Here is a 21,728-nt window from a genome sequence, read left to right as displayed (position 1 = left end):
GCTTTCATTATTTTACGAATAATGAAAAAAAGAAGTAAGAGAGAATTAATATTGCATAAAAGCGAAATGTTTCCTTGTGATGATAGAAAAAAGGACTGACATTCAAGATGGCTATTTTTCACTTTCATGCAAAAGCGTTGAAATTTTTCAACCCTGGTTAGCCCACAATGCGTGATTTTTGTGGACAAAAAATTAGAATCATAATAAAAGGGATATTAATTTTATAGTTATATTTTTGTGTTCTTTCTAAAAAATATTGATTCACGGTGTAAGCTTTTTCTGGAAGGACAAAATTACTGTCTACTACTACTTACTAACTGCCTTAGTGCTAAAAATGCGTGGAATTATCACTACCTTTTTTTACAAAGTACTTTTATACAACTTTTCAAATATAAGTCGCGATTTTAAAAAATAACAAAAACTGATAGCAAAATATGAATACAGAGATATTTTTTGTGGAATTGCATTGTAAACAATCAAATTCTGTATATAATCGAATCAAAACAAAACATTTTTTCTTATAAATATTTTGTTTTTGACTAACACATTTCTTACAAAAAATGTATGTCTTGTAATTATTTTTATGTAATTGCAGTCAAACCTAAATTTCGAGCAGTTTATATAAGTTTGTTTACCTTTATAGTCCTTGAAATTTTTGGTTTGCAACGCTTTGCCAGACGGCCCATCCTTCTCTAGAAACGTTGAATATTTTATGTACCCTTACGACGCGTCGCGACGTTGCTGCTGCAAGCTTGGTATGCAATTGAAAAGAAAAGGGGGTCAAGAAATTCCGCCTTTTTTACCAACCGGAGATTTGACAGCTGAGAATGCTCCACAGTAAGATTATCTGTCGTCAGTGAGCGCGGTTTTACTTAACTTACGCGAGCTTAAACATCTTGGTACTTTCTCTGACTCTTTGATGAATAAAAAAGTGAATTTTGAGAGTATTGAAGCTAGAGGCAGGTTGAGAGACAGCAAGTAACCTATATCAATTGCTATCATGTTACAAAACGGCATCAGAAAAACAGTGGTTTGGCGCACTCACATCACTCATCCTCAATACAGGCTGCGTTGCATTAGAGAAATGAGTGCGAAAGATTAATAAAGAGAGATAACTTAGGAGATTAAGTGTTTTACTGCAATCATTAGCGATACTGCTAACCGTGCAACGCACGTGCTGATTTTATTAACCGTTGCGTAGTTTAGTCAACGATCAATCCTAAAACACCTTTCGAATCAACTCAATAGGTCTTGAAAAAAATCCGTAAGCAAAATGTCAGAATAAACAGCTTATACTAGATATCCTGTTTTCCACGAGAGAAGCATCGACGACCGCATTGACCGCATTGATTTTACATAGGTTTACCTTTAGTAATCCATAAGTCAGCAGAAAAAATTTTACTCGAACTCTAACCGTGATGGCAAAAACTAAACGTAACCCCACCGCGTCAGAAACGGATATCGTGCGACACTTTGTGGACACCAGATACGTCCGTTTCGGCATTTACAATACCTTATCACTGTTGGACAAGAATCAAAACATCGAAAGAAAACCCGGTTCCGAACGGCCAACGACCCTGAACGATAAGAAGCTCCAAAGGATGCTGAAGAGGAAGACCGAGGGAAAAATGTTTACATAGCTGAGTACGCTTGGTCGGGAGGTTGGTGTCACCGCCCAAACTATAAAAATTACCTGGTGAACATGGATGACAACGACTGGTAGGGCACTTCGTATTTTACTTCCTCCATGAAGAAAGTGAGCACCACCGAGGTGAATTTTATTTGTCACACTAAGTTCCCCAAGAAGGTGCTGCTGTGGCTGACAATCAACGAGAAGGGGATGTCAAAGTCGCTCTTCTTTCGCTCCGGACTGGCCGTGAATGAGGAAATTTATGATAAGAAGTGCCTGCCGGAAGTTGCGTCGTTCATCAAGAAATACCATAAGGGCGAAAGCGCGGTATACTGGCTGGATCTGACGTCGGCCCTAGCTGGCCCCATTGAGAGTTTCATGGCAAAACTGAAGCGTAAGATCTACTGCAACAATTTTGTCGCGAAAATTGATAAATAAAACGAAAAAAACTCAAAGACATGTCTACACGCATGTTTTCGTCCGCCATTGCAATTGTTCCGGTTAACTGCCGGAAGACCACCCATGAACCTTCTCTATTCCTTACTACCCACTCGGGAAAATAGTGTGACACCGTCCTTGTCATTTTTCACGAAAGCTTGAATGTTTTGCTCGAAATGCTCACAGTGATCAATTTGCATCCGTTTTTGAAGTATTTTAGAATTAAGACTAAAAAAATTGAATGCATTTGCCGTCTTAAAAATCAAATACTCAGTTCGTAAACCTTTTTTTTGTGGAATTAGACTACTGCGTCCTTTTATTGGAACTTTTGTAGTATATCCCCATTGCTATACGTACTATATAGGATAACCAGTCACCATTGATCGAGTGGATGGCCGGTTGCCTCGGTACGCTCCCAGTCAGGTAGAATGTGATTTATAAAGCCAACTATCTTTCCAGGCCTAGCAGACCACATTTCACTCGACTGCAAGCAAACCTTGGTGAGAAATCAAAATCTATTTATGTTCCGAGATTTCACCTTTCATGCTACAAAAGCGACAAGTGTCATCCTGAACTCGACTAATGTTTTTTTTTAATGCTAATTACTCGAGCAGAGTGCCCAGTTAATATTCTTGTATAGGTACAAAGAACCTTCTTGTTAAGGTCCCAAAGTCTTTTTGTAATTTTTGCCTTTGGTCTTACTCTTTTTGACTGGTGATGTCTTCTGATAGCCATCCAGTTGGCTTCCAGTATTTAAGTTCCATTTTTATTTTACAATGCGAGAAACATTAAAAAGATTTTGGACCAATAAATTGAGAGTTGGAACCCTCTTTGGACACTTCGTCAACTTTTTCATTGCCATCTATCTGGAACTCAGTACAAATTGACAGAGTTTATACGACACAGCCTTCTCAGAGAGGGAACGCACTCCTAGACAATTTTTAACGATCATTAGTAGGCACATAGATTATCAGATAAATGCGCAAACATTCGCATGTTTCTAATCTATTCGGACAAACGTTATCTCATTCGATTATGGCGTAAATCTCTGCTTGAAATACTGTTGGCCAATTACCCATTGCCACTGATATCTGAACTCCAGGTCCAAAGATTTCCACACCAGTTTTTGATCCATCCGTGTGCAATACCGTTGACCTCTGACGAACCATGTAAGCTCCGCACGCCCAGTAGGAACGTGGTTTGTAGGGAATGTCGTCTTATCGATAGGTTTCATTCAGTCTATGTTCTTACTCATTACTGGGCCTCTTTTGAAGTATTGCAGAGTACTCAGATGACCGACAAGTTCATCCAGTAAGACATTTTCAAGGCTTTGAGCCGCAGAGTACTCCTTTCTGCTTCTAATTGCACAAGTTCATGCAGAGGCAGCAAGTGAAGGATTGCGTTCAACGCTTCCAATGGAGTGCTGCGCATTGCTGTCGTTATGGAAATACTGAAGCTTTGCTAACTTTGTTCTCGCAGTAGCCTCTTTTGTTTTAGCCCACCACACTAAGGAAGTGCATGTTTTTTTCGGGAGTATGATGGATTTGTAGATCCAACCGTTTTGGAACTAATGTCCAAGTCAATCATTCTATCGAGGTGTTGATGAAAAACGATTATGTGAAAATTGCGTGATTTTATTTCCAGGATTTGCAATGAAACTTCTTAACTCGTACTTAAAAGTTTTTTTTCTGCCACGGTACGACTGCAATGAGGAAAGTTTTCAGATTGATGGGGAATTAGTTTCGAACGATTATAAAATAAATATAGTTCGAAAACGTTGTTATCTGCTCAATGAAGGGTAATAATGAAACGTGTTCTCTACATTTAAAAAAAAAAAAAATTCTTGAAACTAAGAAATCCAACCGTACCTGAGTACATTACCCAAAACCACATTGCTGGGCTAACTTTCCTCGAAATAAACCGATGAAGAAGTAGCCCACGCTGCAAGGAACAATCGCACTACGAACAGGTCAAATGTACACGACCTCGATGTGGTCAGTAAAGTTCCTCGCCCTGGGAGGTGCTTTTTTTTTTAAGGGGGGATTTGTTAGTAGCTTAAGTATTTATGATAAATATTAGTAAATAATGAGTATGTGTGTCCAATCACAAATGGTGACTTCTCAACACTGTTAGAAATTTGTAATTTTAATTGTTAGGATTTGTTTGCTTTCGCAATTAGGACTTATCATTCGTAGGGATTTAAACCTACTTGTCAGAAAAGGGGAAGTAAACTTACAACTAACTTAATTGCTAACTTATTGGATATAAAGAGAGCTTATCGTAGCAATTGAGGATTGCAACGATTTTTGTCGAAAATTGTTAATAATTTTATTTGACATAGCTTCTAATGGTTCAACACCAGTAAGTCTATGTAATTCGAGTGTGCCAAACCAAGGAGGACGCTTCAAAATCATTTTCAGAATTTTATTCTGAATCCTTTGGAGCGTTTTCTTCCTTGTTGAACAGCAACTTGACCAGATCGGTACAGCATAAAGCATTGCTGGTCTAAAAATTTGTTTGTAAATCAAAAGTTTGTTCTTTAAACAAAGTTTAGAATTCCTGTTAATGAGAGGATATAAACATCTCGTATTTTGATGCACTTGGCTTGTATACTCTCAATGTGCTCTTTGAAAATAAGTTTTTTATCATAAATTAGTCCCAAGTACTTAACCTTGTCGGACCAACTTAAAATAACCCCATTCATCTTGACAACGTGATTATTGTTTGGCTTGAGGAAAGAAGCCCTAGGCTTATGCGGAAAAATTATCATTTGAGTTTTAGAAGCATTGGGAGAGATTTTCCACTTTTGCAAGTAGGAAGAAAAAATATCTAAACTTTTCTGCAATCGACTGCATATGACACGAAGACTTTTTCCTTTTACGGAAATGCTTGTGTCATCGCAGAACAATGACTTTGTGCATCCTGGAGGCAAATCAGGAAGATCTGAAGTGAATATGTTGTACAGGACTGGACCCAAGACTGAACCTTGAGGTACACCTGCTCTGACAGGAAATCTATCAGATTTTGAATTCTGATAGACAACCTGCAGAGTTCGATCAGTAAGATAATTTTTTAAAATTTTGATTAGGAAAATTGGAAAATTAGAAGTTTGCAATTTCGCAATCAAACCTTTATGCCAAACACTGTCGAATGCTTTTTCTATGTCTAAAAGAGCAGCTCCAGTGGAATAACCTTCAGATTTGTTAGCTCGTATCATATTAGTAACTCTGAGCAATTGATGAGTTGTGGAATGCCCATGGCGAAATCCAAACTGTTCATTTGCAAAAATTAAATTTTCGTTGATGTGTGACATCATTCTGTTAAGAATAATTCTCTCAAACAGTTTACTTATTGAAGAAAGCAAACTGATTGGTCGATAACTTGAAACTTCAGCTGGGTTCTTATCCGGTTTCAAAATGGGAGTAATTTTTGCATTTTTCCATAATTTGGGAAAATATGCGATTTTGAAGCAGCAATTGAAAATTTTCACTAAAAATTCCATTGTGCTCTCAGGGAGATGTTTGATTAGTATATTAAAGATTCCATCGTCACCAGGTGCTTTCATATTTTTGAAATTTTTAATAATTGTTTTAATCTCATTCAAGTTAGTTTCAATTATTTCTGCAGGTAAAAAATTCTGGGAAGAAATTTAATCAAATTGACGCGTGACTTCGTTTTCAATTGGACTCACAAAATTCAAATTTGAGTTATTAACACTCTCAAACTGCTGAGCAAGTCTTTGAGCCTTTTGTTCATTGGATACAAGAAAACGTTCACCATCTTTTAAAACTGGAATAGGCTTTGAAGGTTTCTTAAGAATCTTCGACAGCTTCCAAAATGGTTTTGAATATGGTTTCAATTTTTCAACTTTAGTCTCAAAATTTTGATTTCTCAGAAGAGTAAATCTATGTTTAATCTCTTTCTGTAAATCTTTATAAATAGTTTTAAAAACAGGGTCACGAGAACGTTGATATTGACGTCTGCGGACATTTTTCAAACGAATTAGAAGTTGAAGATTTCGTCAATTATTGATGAATCAAATTTCACTTGAGCCTTTGGAACAGAATAATTCCTGGCATCAACAATTGCACATTTTAATGCTTCCAAAGCGGAATCAATATTCACTCCGTTTTGCAAATCAAGCTCATTATTGAAATTTCTCTCAATATGAGTTTTGTATCTTTCTCAATTAGCCTTGTTATAATTAAAAACAGAGCTCATAGGGTTTAAAACTGATTCATGTGATAAAGAAAAAGTTATTGGAAGATGGTCAGAATCAAAGTCAGCATGTGTGATCAAATCACTACATACATGACTTTGATCTGTTAGCACCAAATCAATTGTTGAAGGGTTTCTTACAGAAGAAAAGCATGTAGGACTATTCGGAGACAAAATAGAATAGTATCCTGAAGCACAATCATTGAATAAAATTTTGCCATTGGAATTACTTTGAGAATTATTCCATGAACGATGTTTAGCGTTAAAATCGCCGATTATGATAAATTTCGAACGATTTCTGGTGAGTTTTTGTAAATCACCTTTAAAATCATTTTTGAGCTGGTTTCAATAACTTTCGTCTCAAGATGGGGGAGAGCACGATGTTTGATTCGGCGATGAATAACAATTGCAACTCCACCGCCGGAACCCTGAATCCTATCATATCTATGAACCACGTAATTGGGATCATATTTTAATTTTATGTTAGGTTTCAAAAATGTTTCAGTAATAATTGCAATATTCACATTATTTACTGTTAAAAAATTAAAAAGCTCATTCTCATTGGCCTTCAATGAGCGAGCATTCCAATTTAATATTTTAATTGTTTTATTTAAAATCATTGCTAAATTTTAAATTAGAAACAATTTTAATAGTAAAATTTGTGCCTATTTGAATGGCTTCAAACATTGATTTTGCCTGCAACATGGCGTTCATAAGATCGAACATTGCCTGTTGCAAAAAAGAAAGTTTACCTGCCGTAATAGGCCCCAGGCAGTTGACATTAGAAAAAATATTTTCGGCAGCAATATTAGCTGGAGTGATAGGTGTACAATTATTTTCTAGCCTGTTTTGCTTACCCATATTAACGGTCATTTTCGAACTACCAACACTAGGCGGTATAATGTTCGAACTACCTGTAACCTGTGCATAAGTTAAACGGGTATGCAAAGGAGTAGGTAAACTATGCGTCACTGGTACGCTTGGAGAATTTTGTTTTGAAGTTGGTTTTAATTGAGAAATTGAATTTTGTTTACCTTGCCTTGCCTTAACAATTGCTAAACGGACTGGGCATTGATAAAAATTTGACATATGGTTGCCGTTACAATTCGCACAGCGAAAATTTTTACTCTCTTTCACGGGACATGTGTCCTTTTTGTGAGAAGAGTCTCCACAATTAAGACATTTTTGGTTCATGTTACAGAATTTGGAACCATGGCCATAACGTTGGCAAGTACGGCATTGGGTGATATGCTTTTCACCTCCGCCATACTTCCTATAAATTTCCCACTTTACACGCACATTATACAAAGCATGTGCTTTTTCAAAAAATTTTAAGTTGTTAACCTCATTGCGGTTGAAATGAATTAAATAATTAACAAGGGAAATTCCAGTTCTCTGACTGTTTTCGCCTCGTGATTTTTGTTTCATTACAATTACTTGGGTAGGGGCTATGCCAAGTAATTCTGTTAAAGTAAGTTTGATCTCATCAACGGTTTGATCGTTGGTGAGACCTTTCAAGACAACCTTGAACGGCTTGGCGTTCTTGGTGTCATATGTAAAAAATTTGTACATCTTGTCAGTTAAATACTGAACAAGACGATCACGACCCTTTACTGAGTCGGCTAATAAGCGGCAATCACCTCTACGGCCAATTTGATAGGTAACTTTAACGTCAGAAACAAACGTTGAAAGTTCCTTTTTGAATATATTTAATTCAGAAGAAATAGTTACCACAATTGGTGGAACTTTCTCCTTTTTTAAAGATTTTATATTTTGTATAGTTTCATTAGTAATAACTTCCATTTCACCAGCTTCTTGCTCAGGCAAAATATCAAAAGGATTGTCACTACAGACACTCGAAGTGTCAGAAAGAGATGCCTCTCTTTTCCTCCCCGCAGCGATGCGAGGTTTCTTTTTCCGTCCAGCCATTTCAGGTGATACGAAAAAAGTTAAAACAAATGTTAAATTCAAAAGTAGGTAGTCTTGAGAAAGACTGATGGGAAATAATTTTCAGGTAGTCTTTAAAAGACACACTGTCAAAACACAAACTTTGAAGCTATAGGCAGTCAGAGACCAGTCCACAAGCAACCGAAAAAACGTCTGATCTGTAGGACAGTTCAAGACGCACTGCCCTGGGAGGTGCTGCCGATTGCCTTTGTACTGCCATCAAATATGGATGTTTCTCGTTTGTTACATTCGAAAGCTAGCTAAACCACACTTGGGCACATAGTCACTCGATCTAGTAAAAACTTTTCCGAACCGGACTCCGGGGAAAAGCGTTACATATTGGCTGAAACTTTGTGCTGCAACAGATGGGGAAATGCTCTGCGGGGTGCAGGCTTAGTACTGGCAGATCAATTGTCTTGCGGAAATAAAGTATTTGCTTAGACACTCGACAAACAAAGCTTGAGAGCGAGTTAGCGAGAAAAAAGGTTTTCATTTTAAATGAAAAGCAATTGACAAAAAGAAATATCCGGTGATAGTTATCGTTATCGAACATCCCCGGACCCCGATACAACATATCAACTGTTGCTTTCAGAACACGGTAGATTGAAAAGGGCTTCCGAGCACAGGAAATTAAACTCCTTGCCTTTGTTTGTTGTGAGCGGAAAATTGTATTAGTTGTAGCCCATCCTTAGACTGATCTAAGCTGAACAGGACACGTAGATTGAATTATCCTTTCGGAGGAATGACTTAACCTGAGACAATGTGTAACAGTTGAAGTAGAGTGTAATTTATTTCTGTTGTCTTTTTTCTGCAGCTGCTCGTACGAGTACAAACCGCAACCAGGAGCCGTTGCAACTGTTCTGTCCCCGACGTTTCGATGGCTGGACATGCTGGAACTCTCAGCCAGCTGGAACGGTCGCAGAAAACAATTGTCCTAATTTCGTGTTGGGATTCGATTCGAATCGATTAGCATATCGCGTGTAAGTTAGTACTTTTTTTTTGTTTCTATAATTCAGTTGTTTATCACAAATGTTAATTTTCGCCACGGCACGTGTCATCATTTATAGTTGCCACTCGAATGGATCCTGGTTCGTACATCCCGAGTCCGGTCGGGAATGGTCCAATTATACCAATTGCATCGATGCAGATGACATGCAGGTAAGCATACCAAAAGTTGGTTTTAATTAAAGTCGGTGGCTCTGTTGGGGCACGTATCTGCTGTCCGTGTAATTTTAAAATTGATATCTGTTGGAGCTGTTGTTGGAATACAAGTTTCATTCGATCAGATGAATGTCGAAGGAGACGCCGAGTAAATTGTAGAAGCAATCTCTAAAAAAATACACCTCGCAGACAATGCTTTATCGACGAGGGCGTGTTTCGCATAAAGAAAACAGTAACATAAACATTTCACGATATTTGTTTGCTTGTCACAATAAAAATAATGATTAAAGCCAGAAATTAACATTGCTGTAAGGTGTTTCACTTCATGGAATCTGTCTAAATTGGCAAGCAAAAATAACCATTTGCTGGAAAATTCCAAGCCTAAGAAACACCAGTATAAATTTCATTTGCATTATATGCATTTGGTATGAGCATATATTTGAGAAGCACCCACCGCGTCCCATCGAGTCCCATCATAAATCGAGTGATGATTTTCTCACATTAACAGGCGTGCTTCGGAAATTTCCGGTTAGATTGTGACCGTTCGGGTTATTGGCTCGGCGGTTAATTTAGGTTACATTAGGGAAAGAATATTCTATTCAAGGTGAATAGAGTTTTCCCCCTTAATGTGGACAGGTTATTTGTGCATGTCTAACTTCCACTCGACCCGTGAGGCCATTGGGTGGCAGCGACAATTTGTTTATTGTACGGGTAATGTTGATCAATCAGAATGCGATGGTGAGGGGTTATCAATTATTTGTTGGGTGAAATACCATAAGTCAGTTAACTGTTATTATTGTCGGAGTATAATTAGGAGGGTGATTGAATCAACATCTTTTGGAAACTACTTGGATTTATTGGGTTTGGTTATTAGTTAGATTGGAGAATTATAACTAGAAAAATGAGGAAAGAAAAAAGAAACTTAAGTAAAATTTTTTTCTTAATATTATTAGTTCCATAAAAATTGAATGTATCAGTATTTTACTTTATTTCAATATTTTTTTTTTAATTTTATGATAATTTCGAATACACAAACTCGATTATCCGGAAGATTTGATAGTTATACTTCAAAGGATTTTTTTCTTTTTAATTCGATGGCCTCGGTTAAAACATAATTAGAAAATTAAATTTGCATTTGTTTCTTCATCCTCACTGTTCGAGAATGATTAATATCCAAGAGCAGGCTTGTAAATGGTTACGGTAGAACCACTTTTCACTGCGATAATCGTCTTCTTTTTTCTCTGACGGTGGAAAGGCTCGCTGTCTAAATATTTTTTTCTTCAAAAGTATCTTTACATTTTTTTTTTAGAAATGAGAATTACGCTCGTTGTTTGCGGAGATTTTTGAAATTACTCATATCATTGATCTTGTAATAATATTAATTAATTAAATAACATCGCCAAACGAATGACAGTGTGCATCTCTTTGATGCGCGAGTGTCGATTAACAATCCAATTCTTTGTGTGAGAGGCGACGATCGTTTTACGTACTATGACTCACGCAAAAGGAGCAAAATTAAATGAAAGTGTTGACAGTTCAAAAGCCTGTCTCAGAGTATACAGCTAACAGTAACAGTAACAGAAAATAGATTAAAAAACAATAAAAGGGGGATTCTAGAAATACGGAACGGATCAATCGGCAAAGACCTAGGCTACAAACACGGAAAAAGATTAAGGTAAACGATTGGAAATTGGGTACTTGGAACGTCCGATCTCTCAATGAACCGGCGCGGGCTGGCTTGCTTGCTCGAGAACTACAGCGGCAGGGAGTCGAAATCGCAGCGATTCAGGAGGTTCGGTGGCCAAATTCCGGAGAAAGGGAATTCCGTGCAGTAGACCCTATTGCACGCACTTCTTTCAAGTACCACATCTACTACAGTGGCGGCAAAGCAGTTCGTAGTGCTGGGAAATCAGAAAACAAGAGTCATCCGGTGGAGGCCCGTAGATGACCGTATATGCGTGTTGAGGATTGAGGGCAAATTCTTCAACTACAGTTTAATCAACACCTACGCACCGACAAACGACAAATCCGATGAAGTCAAAGATGAGTTCTATGACAAGCTTGAGCGAATCTATGACGAGTGCCCAAAACACGACGTAAAAGTCGTCATCGGAGACGCAAACGCACAGGTTGGGAGGGAGGAATTCTTCCGTCCGGTCATTGGCTCCTATTTTCCACGTTTGAATATTCGGAAACACACCTGGAGGCATCCAAATGGAGAAGCCTGCTCCCAGATCGATCACGTACTAATTGACGGCCGGCACTTTTCGGATGTTACTGATGTTAAGTCTTTCGGGGACCAAACATTGACTCTGACCATTATCTCGTCGTTTGTAAGATCCGCGCACGGTTGTCGAACGTGCTGAAATCTCGCACAGAGAGGACGACGCGTTTCAACATTCAGCGGTTGAAAGCTGATGGCGTGGCAGCAGAATACGCCAGAGAGCTGGATCAACGGATCGCAGAACAGCAGGAGGAAGGAGTGGAAGACATAAATGGGCTGTGGAGCAGTATTCACGGCGCCATCGAAATGACTGCGAAAGAGGTGGTAGGTACGACGCGTGGAAGGCAGCCTAACGGCTGGTTCGATGCCGAGTGCCAGAGAGCGACAGATAAGAAGAACCGTGCCAGGAGCCGCATGCTCACTGCGGCTACGCGTCAGAACAGAGAGAGGTACAGGGTGGCAAGAGCTGCTGAAAATAGAACCCACCGTCGGAAGAAGCGCGAGTACGAGGAGCAGGTGCTCGCCAGCGCAGAGGACAGCTATGCTCAAAACGACGTGCGGAGATTCTCTAGAACTGTCAACAGAGTCAGAAGCAGGAATTTCCCGGTGCCGGTCATGTGTAATGACAAGGACGGCAACCTGCTTACTGATAAACCGACGGTTGCAGCCAGGTGGAAGGAGCATTTTCTGGCGTTATTGAACGGTGAGGTACCGGATGAGCAGAGCAGGAACAGGATGACGATTATGAGTGACGAACAAGCTGTGGAGCCACCAACACAGGAGGAGGTGAAAAAGGCGATTAATGAGCTGAAAAATGGCAAAGGTAAGGACGGTATCCCGGCCGAACTTCTAAAAGCGGGAAGCGAGCGGCTGTACTATGCGGTCCACCAGATAATACTAAGAATCTGGGCGGACGAACAAATGCCGAACGACTGGTTGGAAGGCCTCATATGCCCTATCTATAAGAAGGGTCATCGATTGGATTGTGGCAACTATCGAGGGATAACGTTGCTCAACTCCGCATATAAAGTGCTCTCCCGTATCCTGTTCTTCAGATTGAGACCGCTAGCGGAATCTTTTGTTGGCGAATACCAGGCTGGTTTCCGACAAGGGCGTTCCACGACGGATCAAATTTTCACCCTGCGACAGATCCTCGATAAGTTCCGGGAGTACAACTTATCGACTCACCATCTTTTTGTGGACTTCAGGGCGGCATACGACTCAGTGAAAAGAAACGAGCTGTGGCAGATCATGCTAACTAATAAAGCTGAGTCGTATGACACTGGAGGGATCAAAATCGTGCGTGCGGATAGCTGGCGAGACATCAGCCGCGTTCGTAACGTTGGATGGACTGAAGCAGGGGGATGCGCTCTCCAACCTACTGTTTAACATCTTGAGGGTGCAGTACGAAGAGCAAACGTCGAAAGAAACGGTACGATAATCACAAAATCTCACATGCTTCTTGGCTTTGCGGACGACGTCGATATCATCGGTATCAACCGTAAGGCCGTGGAGGAGGCCTTCGTACCTTTTAAGAGAGAAGCAGCGAGATTGGGACTTGTCATTAACTCTGCCAAAACGAAGTACATGGTAGCTGGCAGAGAGCGTGGGAGTCCCCGTGGTGTTGGTGCTGAGGTGGAGATAGATGGGGAACGATTTGAAGTGGTTGACGAATTCGTTTCTCTTGGTACGCTTGTGACATGTGACAACGATATGAGCCGTGAAGTGAAACAACGAGTTGCAGCTGCGAACAGGGCTTTCTACGGACTGCGTAACCAGCTAAGGTCCCGTAGTTTGCAAACTCGCACAAAACTAGCGCTGTATAGGACGCTGATACTCCCGGTGGCCCTGTACGGACATGAAGCATGGACGCTGAAGGAAGCTGATCGACGAGTGCTCGGAGTTTTTGAGCGTAAAATTCTGCGATCGATATTTGGCGGTAAACTGGAAGACGGAGTGTGGCGCAGACGCATGAATCACGAGTTGTACCAGGTATACAAACATGCTGATATAGTAAAGGTAATACAGCGGGGCAGGCTGCAGTGGGCTGGACATGTAGCCAGGATGCCTGACGAGAGAGCCGCCAAAACTATCTTCAGTAGAGAACCAGGAAGAGGCCGTCGACTCCGTGGTAGGCCTCGCACGCGGTGGATGTGCGCGGTGGAAGAAGATGCACGATCTGCTGGTGTACGGGGAGACTGGAGAACGGCTGCTCAAGACAAAAGAAGATGGACATCTCTAATTCGTTCGGCCCTGGACCGGTGAACGGTCCGTTAGCCAAAAAAGTAAAGTAAGTAAGTAAGTAAAAGGGGGAAAAAGAGTTCAGCTGGACAAAATGACATGTCATGGACAAAATGACAAGTATGAAAATAGAAAAACGATAAGAAACAACGAATCAGGAGAACAGAAAATGAATACAGAAGAATAATCTAATATGCAAAATTATAAGGTAACAAAGTAGGAAAAAGGAATAAGAAAAATAAAATATAAATTTTAAAAGAATAATATTATGCATAAATAGAGGGAAAAGCAGAATGAGGAATTCGGAGTAAATCAGAAAAGTAGACTGGAAGAATAAATATAAAGACATATTGAACATGAAAAAAAAATCAAATTTGTAAAAAGAATGGAAAATGAGGATATAAATAGAAAAGATTGTAAAAGGAAACAGAAAAAAGAGGTCTAAGAAAGAGAAGAAAAAATGGATAGGCAGTAAAAAAACCTTGAAATGCACGAAGAAAAGAGAAAAAAATAATAGTGGAGAAGGAAAAAAAAGACGTAAAATAAAAATCAACGAACAAAAAAAACGAATTGAGAAAAAATTGAAAATTGAATATCAAAAACAAAATTTTAAAGACAAAAACGAAAGACAAAAATTGAAATGAAATGAAATATAGATGAACAAAAAGATTGTTAACAAAACGCGACGGAATGATATAAATCAAAAAACGAAAAAAAAAGGATCAAAATGAAAGGAGCAGGAACAGGAAGACAGTCAAAAGAAAAATGTGCGAGAGAAAAAAAAATTTAAAAATTTTAAAAATTGCAAAAATTAAAAGTGAAAGAGACAAGAAAAAGAAAATGAAAAAGAAAAATGAAAAATAGAAAAGTAAACGGTAAACGGTTTACAAGAGCAAATATTAAAGGAAACCCAAAAGAGTAAAAATGGATTAGAAAAGGAAGAAGGATGAGAATTTGAAAAAGGTTATAAATGATTAATATTTATGAGTTAAAATAGAATAAAGATAATAAAAGAATGGGATAAAAGATGATACAAAAAGACAAAAAGGAATAACAAAACAGGAGAATAGAAATTGAAATCATAAAGCAATATTTACAAGGAAAATAAAAAACATGAAACAGCGAAAAAAATTAAAGATATAAATACAGAAAAATTAAAATAAAAACAGAAAAAAATCTAATGTAATGGGAAACATGGAACGAGAGGAGGAGAACAACCTTTTAATGAAAGAAAACAGATGACATGAAAATGACAGAGAAAAATGATATGACAAAAAAAAAATCAATGAAAGATAAACAAAGAAGAAGACAGTAGAAAAAAAAGGTGCAAGAGATAACAACATTTAACAATTATAGAGGAAAAAAATTGGAAAAAGAGGATTGAATTGAGGAGGACAGTGGGAATGGAAGAGAAAGGAAAACGGAGTACAAGAAAACAAATAAAAAAAAAGAATGGGAAAAGGGAAAAAGGGATAAAATGTAAAAAAATGGGAAGTAAAATTAGGATACGAAATGGAAGAAAGATGAAAAAGAGAGAAAGGATAGGTAATAAAAGAAGAATAGGAAATTGAGAAAGGATAGACAAAAGAAAACAGAATAAGGAGAAGCAAAAGGACGAGAATAAAAACAGAATAGAAATAAGAAAAAGGCTAGGAAAAAAAGGACAGGAAAAGGAAAAAGGGTACAGAAAAGAAAAATGAAAGGGAAAGGGAAAGGGAAAAAAAGGATGAGAAAAGAGAAATATGCAAAATTTTTTAATCCTAAAACAATAACGAAAAAGAAAAAGGGAAAACAAATTATAAAAGAAAAAAAAAAGACACATAAAGCAATATGAAATATGAGAAACAAATTATTTTTACAAGAAAATGGAAAAAAGAGCGATTAAAAATTGAAGATACAAATAAACAAGAATCAATAAACGAAAGAAATCCAAGAAAAACTGTAACATGAGAGATAAGAGGGAAAAAATAACAACAAAATAAGAAAAGAGGTACAAGAAAACGAGAAAACATGAACGAAGAACAAGCAAAACGAAAATAGGTGAAATGAAAAAAAAAAAAAATAATAAGAAAAATCAATGAAAAAATAAGAAAAAAAACTATATGACGAAGAAATTTAGAATAAAATATAAAGGAAAAAGACGACAGTTAAAAGCAAAATTAGGATAAAATATAAAGGAATAAAACGGCAGCGAAAAGCAAAAAGTGCAAGAGATAATAACTTTGAAAAATTATGCAAGACAAAAATTGAAAAAAAAAGAAATTGTAGAGAATAAAAAAAATAGTAAAGGAAAACAAATTAAGGAAACTTGAGAAGAAAAAGAAGCCAAATCTAAAAAGAAAATTAAAGAAAAAGAGAAAGGATGGGAAAAGGAAAATGGATAGGAAATGGAAAATGAATAGGACACAAAATACGAAACAGATAAAGAAAATAAGATGTGAAATAGATAAAAGAAATAGGATATGGAAAAGATAAAATGGGAATAAGCAATGGGATAAGAAAATCAGAAAGGATAAGAAACGGAAAAGAGACAAAAAAGGAAAATGATAAGAAAAAGAATAGGAAAAAGCAAAATGAAAGGAAGAGAAAAAAAGAAAAGAGTTAGGAAAAGAAAGAAAAAAGATGGATAGTGAAAAGAAAAGGAATAGGAAAAGGAAAAAAGATAGGAAGGAAAAATTATACGAAAAGAAGGATATGAATAGGAAAAAGAAAGAAAAACCAGAAAAGGAAAAAAAGAGGAAAAGTAAAATGGATGAAAAATGAACTAAGAATAGTAAAAGAGAAGAATAAGAAAACGGATGGAAAAAATAGGGATAGAAAAAGAAAGAAGGATACGGAAAGAAAGATGAATAAGAAAAAGAACAAGGATATGAAAAGGAAGAAGGATAAGAAAAAGAAGAAAAGTTGGGAACGGCAAAGGGTAAGGGTAAGAAAATAAAATAAATGCAAAGGAAAAGGGTTAGTAAATGGTAAAGAAAAAAGGTATAGAAAAAGGAAAAAGATGGGGGAAGGAAAAGAGATGAGAACAGTTGAAAAGATAGGAAAATGAAAACGGATAAAAAAAATAAAAAGAATAGGAAAAAGTAACAGAGTTGGCAGAGGAATAAGTATAGGAAGAGTAAACAAATAGGAAAAATAAAAAGGATATGAAAATGAAGAGGAAAAAAAAACATGAAAAGAAAAACGGAAAGAAGAAGAAACTGGAAAAAGGATAGAAAAATGAAAAGCGATTAAACAGGGGAAAGAGATAAGAAAAGGAAAAAGTTTTGAAGAGATAAGACAGGGGATAAGAAATAGATAGCAAAAATTGAAGAAGAGGAGAAGGAATAGGAAAAGTAAAAAGGATAGGAATAGCAAATAGAACAGGGAGAGAAAAAAGGATGTGAAAAGGTTTAAAGAAGAGTAAATGAAAAGGGTCAAAAAGAGGAAAAAAGAATAGGAAAAGGAAAAGAGGATATAAAACGGAAACAGGGAAAAGGATATGAAAAGAAAAAAAGAAAGAAATAGAAAAAATATTAGAATAGGAATAATGACAGGAAAAATGAAAAGGTTAGGAAATGAAAGGGGATAGAAAAAAAGGATAGGAAATAGAAAAAAATAGCAAAGGAAAAAGGGTATGAGAAGGAAAAAATATATGAAAAGAAGAAGGTTATGAAAAGGAAAAAGAGAAAGGATTAGAGAACAGAAAACGGTTGTATAAGCAATAAAGGAATGAAAAGCAATACGATAGCGAAAGGAAAGATGATAGGAAGAAGGAAACGGGTAGGAAAAAAAGAATGATAGGAGAAGTAAAAGAGATAGGAAAAGAAAACATTATACGAATTGGAGAATTGCAAAAAGAGAAAGGATATGAAATGAAAAAAATGGAAGGGAAAGAAAAAAAGGGTACGTAAAAGTAAGAGGTATAGGAAAAGGAAACAAATAGAAAAAAAGAAAAAAAAAAGGAAAAGGGTTACAAAATGTAAGAATATGAAAAGTGAAAAGGATATGAAAACGTGGAAGGATAGGAAAATAAAACACGATAGGGGCAGGAAAAACATAGGAAAATGCAAAACGAATCGGAAAAGTAAAAAGGATAAGAAAATGGAAAAGAATAGGAAAAGGATATAAAAAGGAAAGAGATGGGAAATGGAAAAAATGGAGAGTGAAATGATAGGAAAAGAGAGAGAGAGAAAGAAAAAGGGAAAGGAAAATAGAAAATAAGAAGCAAAAAAAAAGAGAAAAAAAGGAAGAAAAACAGTAAAGGGAAATTGTAAGAAAAATTAAAATAGGAGAAAGTAAAGAAAGTGGAAAATAAAAATTATGGGATTTGGGAGAGGAAGCGGAGAAAATGGTTTAAGTTAGTTTAACAGAATTAAGAAACTAATGTTAGACTGAATAATATTAGAAACTTCAAAGTAAAAACGTAAAAGGTTATGTTGAAAAGTTATTTTATTATAATTGTGAATGTGAATTCAAAAATTCTAGCTTCTAGATTCTAGATTCTAGAAATCGACTATATTTAATTATTTGAGGAGAGGAAATTGTATGGAGATAGAAAGTAAGGATGAAAAAGTTGCGAAGAGATGATAAATGAATACAGGAAAAAGAGAGGAAAAGAGAAAAAATAAAATTTACCAAAAAATGTTGTATGATAGTACAGCTATAAATCAAAAATACAAAATACAAAAAAATATTGTTGTATTATTTATTTAAAATAAGAAAACAGTGAAAATCAATAGCATCTAACAATTCAACTCAAGGTCTAATTTGTAATTGTTTCCTCCCATGCTTTCGCAGTTCCGTCGGTTGGTGAATGATCTCTACATTGGAGGTTACACCGTGTCACTCGTTACGCTCGTCGTTTCCTTGTGCGTTTTTTTCAGCTTCAGGTAAGTGAGCGACCGCGCGTCTCCACGGTTGCTATCATTTGCAACTTTGTTCGTTAGTTCCTAGAATCCGCTTTGGTTTGATTTGCTTTATCAGCTGCGTTCGTCTTCCCTGGAACAGCGCAAAAAGGTTCATTAGCCAGGTTAACAAGCATGTTCAGGAAAGCGGAATTTATCGAGAACGAGCGATTCCTGATTTTAATTTGAGTTTCTTTTGATTTTTTTTCTTCTTTCCTGTTGAAGAGTTTCAATCAATGAATCAAACGATTTAAAAGTTTCGAACCAGCATTAAGTTCTTCGGCTTTGGTGGAATCTAGGCACATTTGTTTCGTCTTTAAATAGCCTTTTATGACCGTTTCACGCTACACCTCAGAATACGAAAATAGTCCCCAGGCTGTAATTTCGCAAAATTTTTAAGCAGTGACTATAGGTACCTTATCCAAGCAACAAGCGAAGATTTTCTTTTACAACCTCATCCACGAAGGTTGTTTTCTTTTTCTTTCTTTCCGTACACTGTTTTATGTTCTTGTGAAATTGGGAAAAAACTACTGCCCCGAAATGGCAGCATGAAAAATGCACATAAATTTTCGATGCTGTTGAGCTCGAAAACGGATATGTTGTCAGTGTCGGTTCGATTTCGATACCAGACAGGTTCCTACCGACTACGAGCAGTCTTTTGACAGACGATTATGTAATGCATGTGCTTTTTTATTATTCATTTTTATTGGTTTTATTATCCCGGTGAATTGGCTGTGACTGTGAATGAGGCGAATAAATTGACACGGTCGTAAGGTGTTATAAAGCGAAGCACCGAAGATGAACCAAGAACGCTACATGTTTGTTATGATCTAACTTCTCTAGACAAGACAAAATATTTAAGTAAATCGGATCGCTAGAAAAATCGACTGCAATTTTTTTTATCCGTTTTTCGCAGGACTCTCAAGTGCACCCGCATCCGTATTCACATCAATTTGTTCATATCTCTGGCGCTGAGCTGCATCTTCTGGATAGTGTGGTACAAATTCGTCGTCGAGGATCCGGAGGTGGCCAACCGGAATGGGGTGAGTTGTGCACTTTGTACGTTCTTAATAAATTTTATAGTTACCACTATGAATCAGAATATAGATAAGAAAAAGTTAAAAATTTCCGCTACATCCCATAGCAAATAAGCATGAACCAAACTAGGATCGAAACGTTGACGCAAAGGTTGAAGAATCGTTTACCTAATTCCGACTGAATAATAATATACAATTATAGTCGTCCAGTTGCAAAGTTGCGATGCATTTTAACAGTGGTGGGCACCGCTAACCGAAAATTTAGCGACGCTAATCGCTAAGTCGCTAACCGGAAAATTTAGCTCGATAATCGCTGAACGCTAAACGCTAAACCCACATTAGCGGAACTTTCGCTAATCGCTAATCGCTAACTTTTTATTATGTAAATTGTTATATCGCTATATTCATTGCTCGTGTTTTGTAAGATTTGGACCACTTTGATCTGTTTTGGTTAAACAAACGAAAACAATTACTTTTGAAAGCTATTTACAGTAAGAGGTTCACGAAACGGTATTCATATTTGATTTTGTAAAAACAAGAATAACAAAAGTTATCTAGCTTGCATTGAAAATAGATACTCTTAGGAATGTTTTCATAAAAATTCAATTATTATCTGAATCGAAAAAGAACCAAAGTTGTCGTGCCGAAAGTTCAATCTAGACCTTGTGCTTGTTCTTCAAAAAGCTCCTGTGACTTGTACGATAACTGGAACTCCATTCTAAGGCAAAAAAAAACTGACAAAAGTAACTTTCGTTTGTTCATCTTTCGAAGCAATTAACGTACGCCATCAGCAATTCACAGTTTTACTAAATATTTCTATTGTCGCTTCTCTACAAAATTTAGCGAATTAGCGATTAGCGTTTCGAAGGCCAAAATTTTAGCGACGCTAACAGTTTCGCTAACCAGCTCAAAAATTAGCGAAATCGCTAAATCGCTAACTGAATTTTAGCGTCGCTAATTAGCGAATTAGCGAATTAGAGGAATGGTGCCCACCACTGCATTTTAAAAGCGCATTAAAACAGTCAGTTAAACAGTTAACGCAGTCTATCAGAGAAGCGCATTTTAATAAAAAGAACAACAATGAACACAAATGACCGCTAAGTGAAGCAAAGCTGTTTGAAGTTGCATTTTTGAATTGCTTTTCGACGGGAGCTTTGCCAGACGGCAGATAATTCCATTGTCCTTTTGTGCAGTCAATATAAAAAGGAAGAAAACGAAAGCGGGCAATCTCAGCAATAAAATAAATTTATTCATTCCAACAGGTGCAGGAAGTTTTCTTTTGTCAACTTTTCTACAGACTTTCTCCAGATATCGGGGGAATATGACCTTTTTTTATTTCCATTGAATGAATTCAATGAACTTGAATTTGATACTCGACTATTTCTCGCTGACGGTTGTGGTCCGAGCATCACAGTGCGGAATGCATGCAATGCATTCAGAAAAAAAAACACTAACTTGCACAGTTTACATAAAGCAGCAAATCAACGCGTGACGGGAATGTAATATTCATCCTTTAGAAATTGCAACCAACTTGAAGAAAACACTCCCGTCGCTCGTCGCATTGCAACGGGAGAAAGGATGAAAAAAAATCACAATGAACAAGGGCTAATGAGTTCGTTCCATTCTGGAAACGAATAATAATAAAAAACGAGCGGTCCCGCATTTCTTCTATACGTTTCACTGCTTTTTACAGCTGCAAAGTTGCGGGTAACGTGTCATATTGTAAAATGCAAGCACGTAGAAAATAATTGCTCTTAGATGCATATTGTAATGCTCACACCACCGGACAGGTTTCCAATGTAGTGTTCAAACAAATTTCCCAGAACTGCAACCCCAATAACCACTTATTAAATGTTATTAACTCATAGGGGTCTTTGATGTTGGTCAAACACTAGAATTCAATTTATATCTAATTTCACAATCATTCTTCGATGGAAAAAAGTTGA

At 37.0% G+C, this 21,728-nt stretch overlaps 1 protein-coding gene across 1 annotated transcript in view; it reads left to right on the top strand.

The window, feature by feature from the left end:
• Window positions 1-21,728, top strand: part of LOC129730148 (calcitonin gene-related peptide type 1 receptor-like) — a 62,668-nt gene that overhangs the window by 24,270 nt on the left and 16,670 nt on the right. Inside the window, exons 3-6 of the mRNA XM_055689231.1 lie at window positions 9,048-9,213; window positions 9,301-9,391; window positions 18,639-18,730; window positions 19,662-19,788. Of these exons, the coding sequence (XP_055545206.1) occupies window positions 9,048-9,213; window positions 9,301-9,391; window positions 18,639-18,730; window positions 19,662-19,788 (476 nt within the window). The remainder of the gene's footprint in view (window positions 1-9,047; window positions 9,214-9,300; window positions 9,392-18,638; window positions 18,731-19,661; window positions 19,789-21,728) is intronic.

This window comes from Wyeomyia smithii, chromosome 3 (genome assembly GCF_029784165.1).
Source record: "Wyeomyia smithii strain HCP4-BCI-WySm-NY-G18 chromosome 3, ASM2978416v1, whole genome shotgun sequence".
In the NCBI taxonomy this organism is placed as follows: Eukaryota; Metazoa; Arthropoda; class Insecta; order Diptera; family Culicidae; genus Wyeomyia; species Wyeomyia smithii.
Note: the sequence above shows the minus strand (reverse complement) of the source record. Positions and strands in the feature narration are given on the sequence as shown.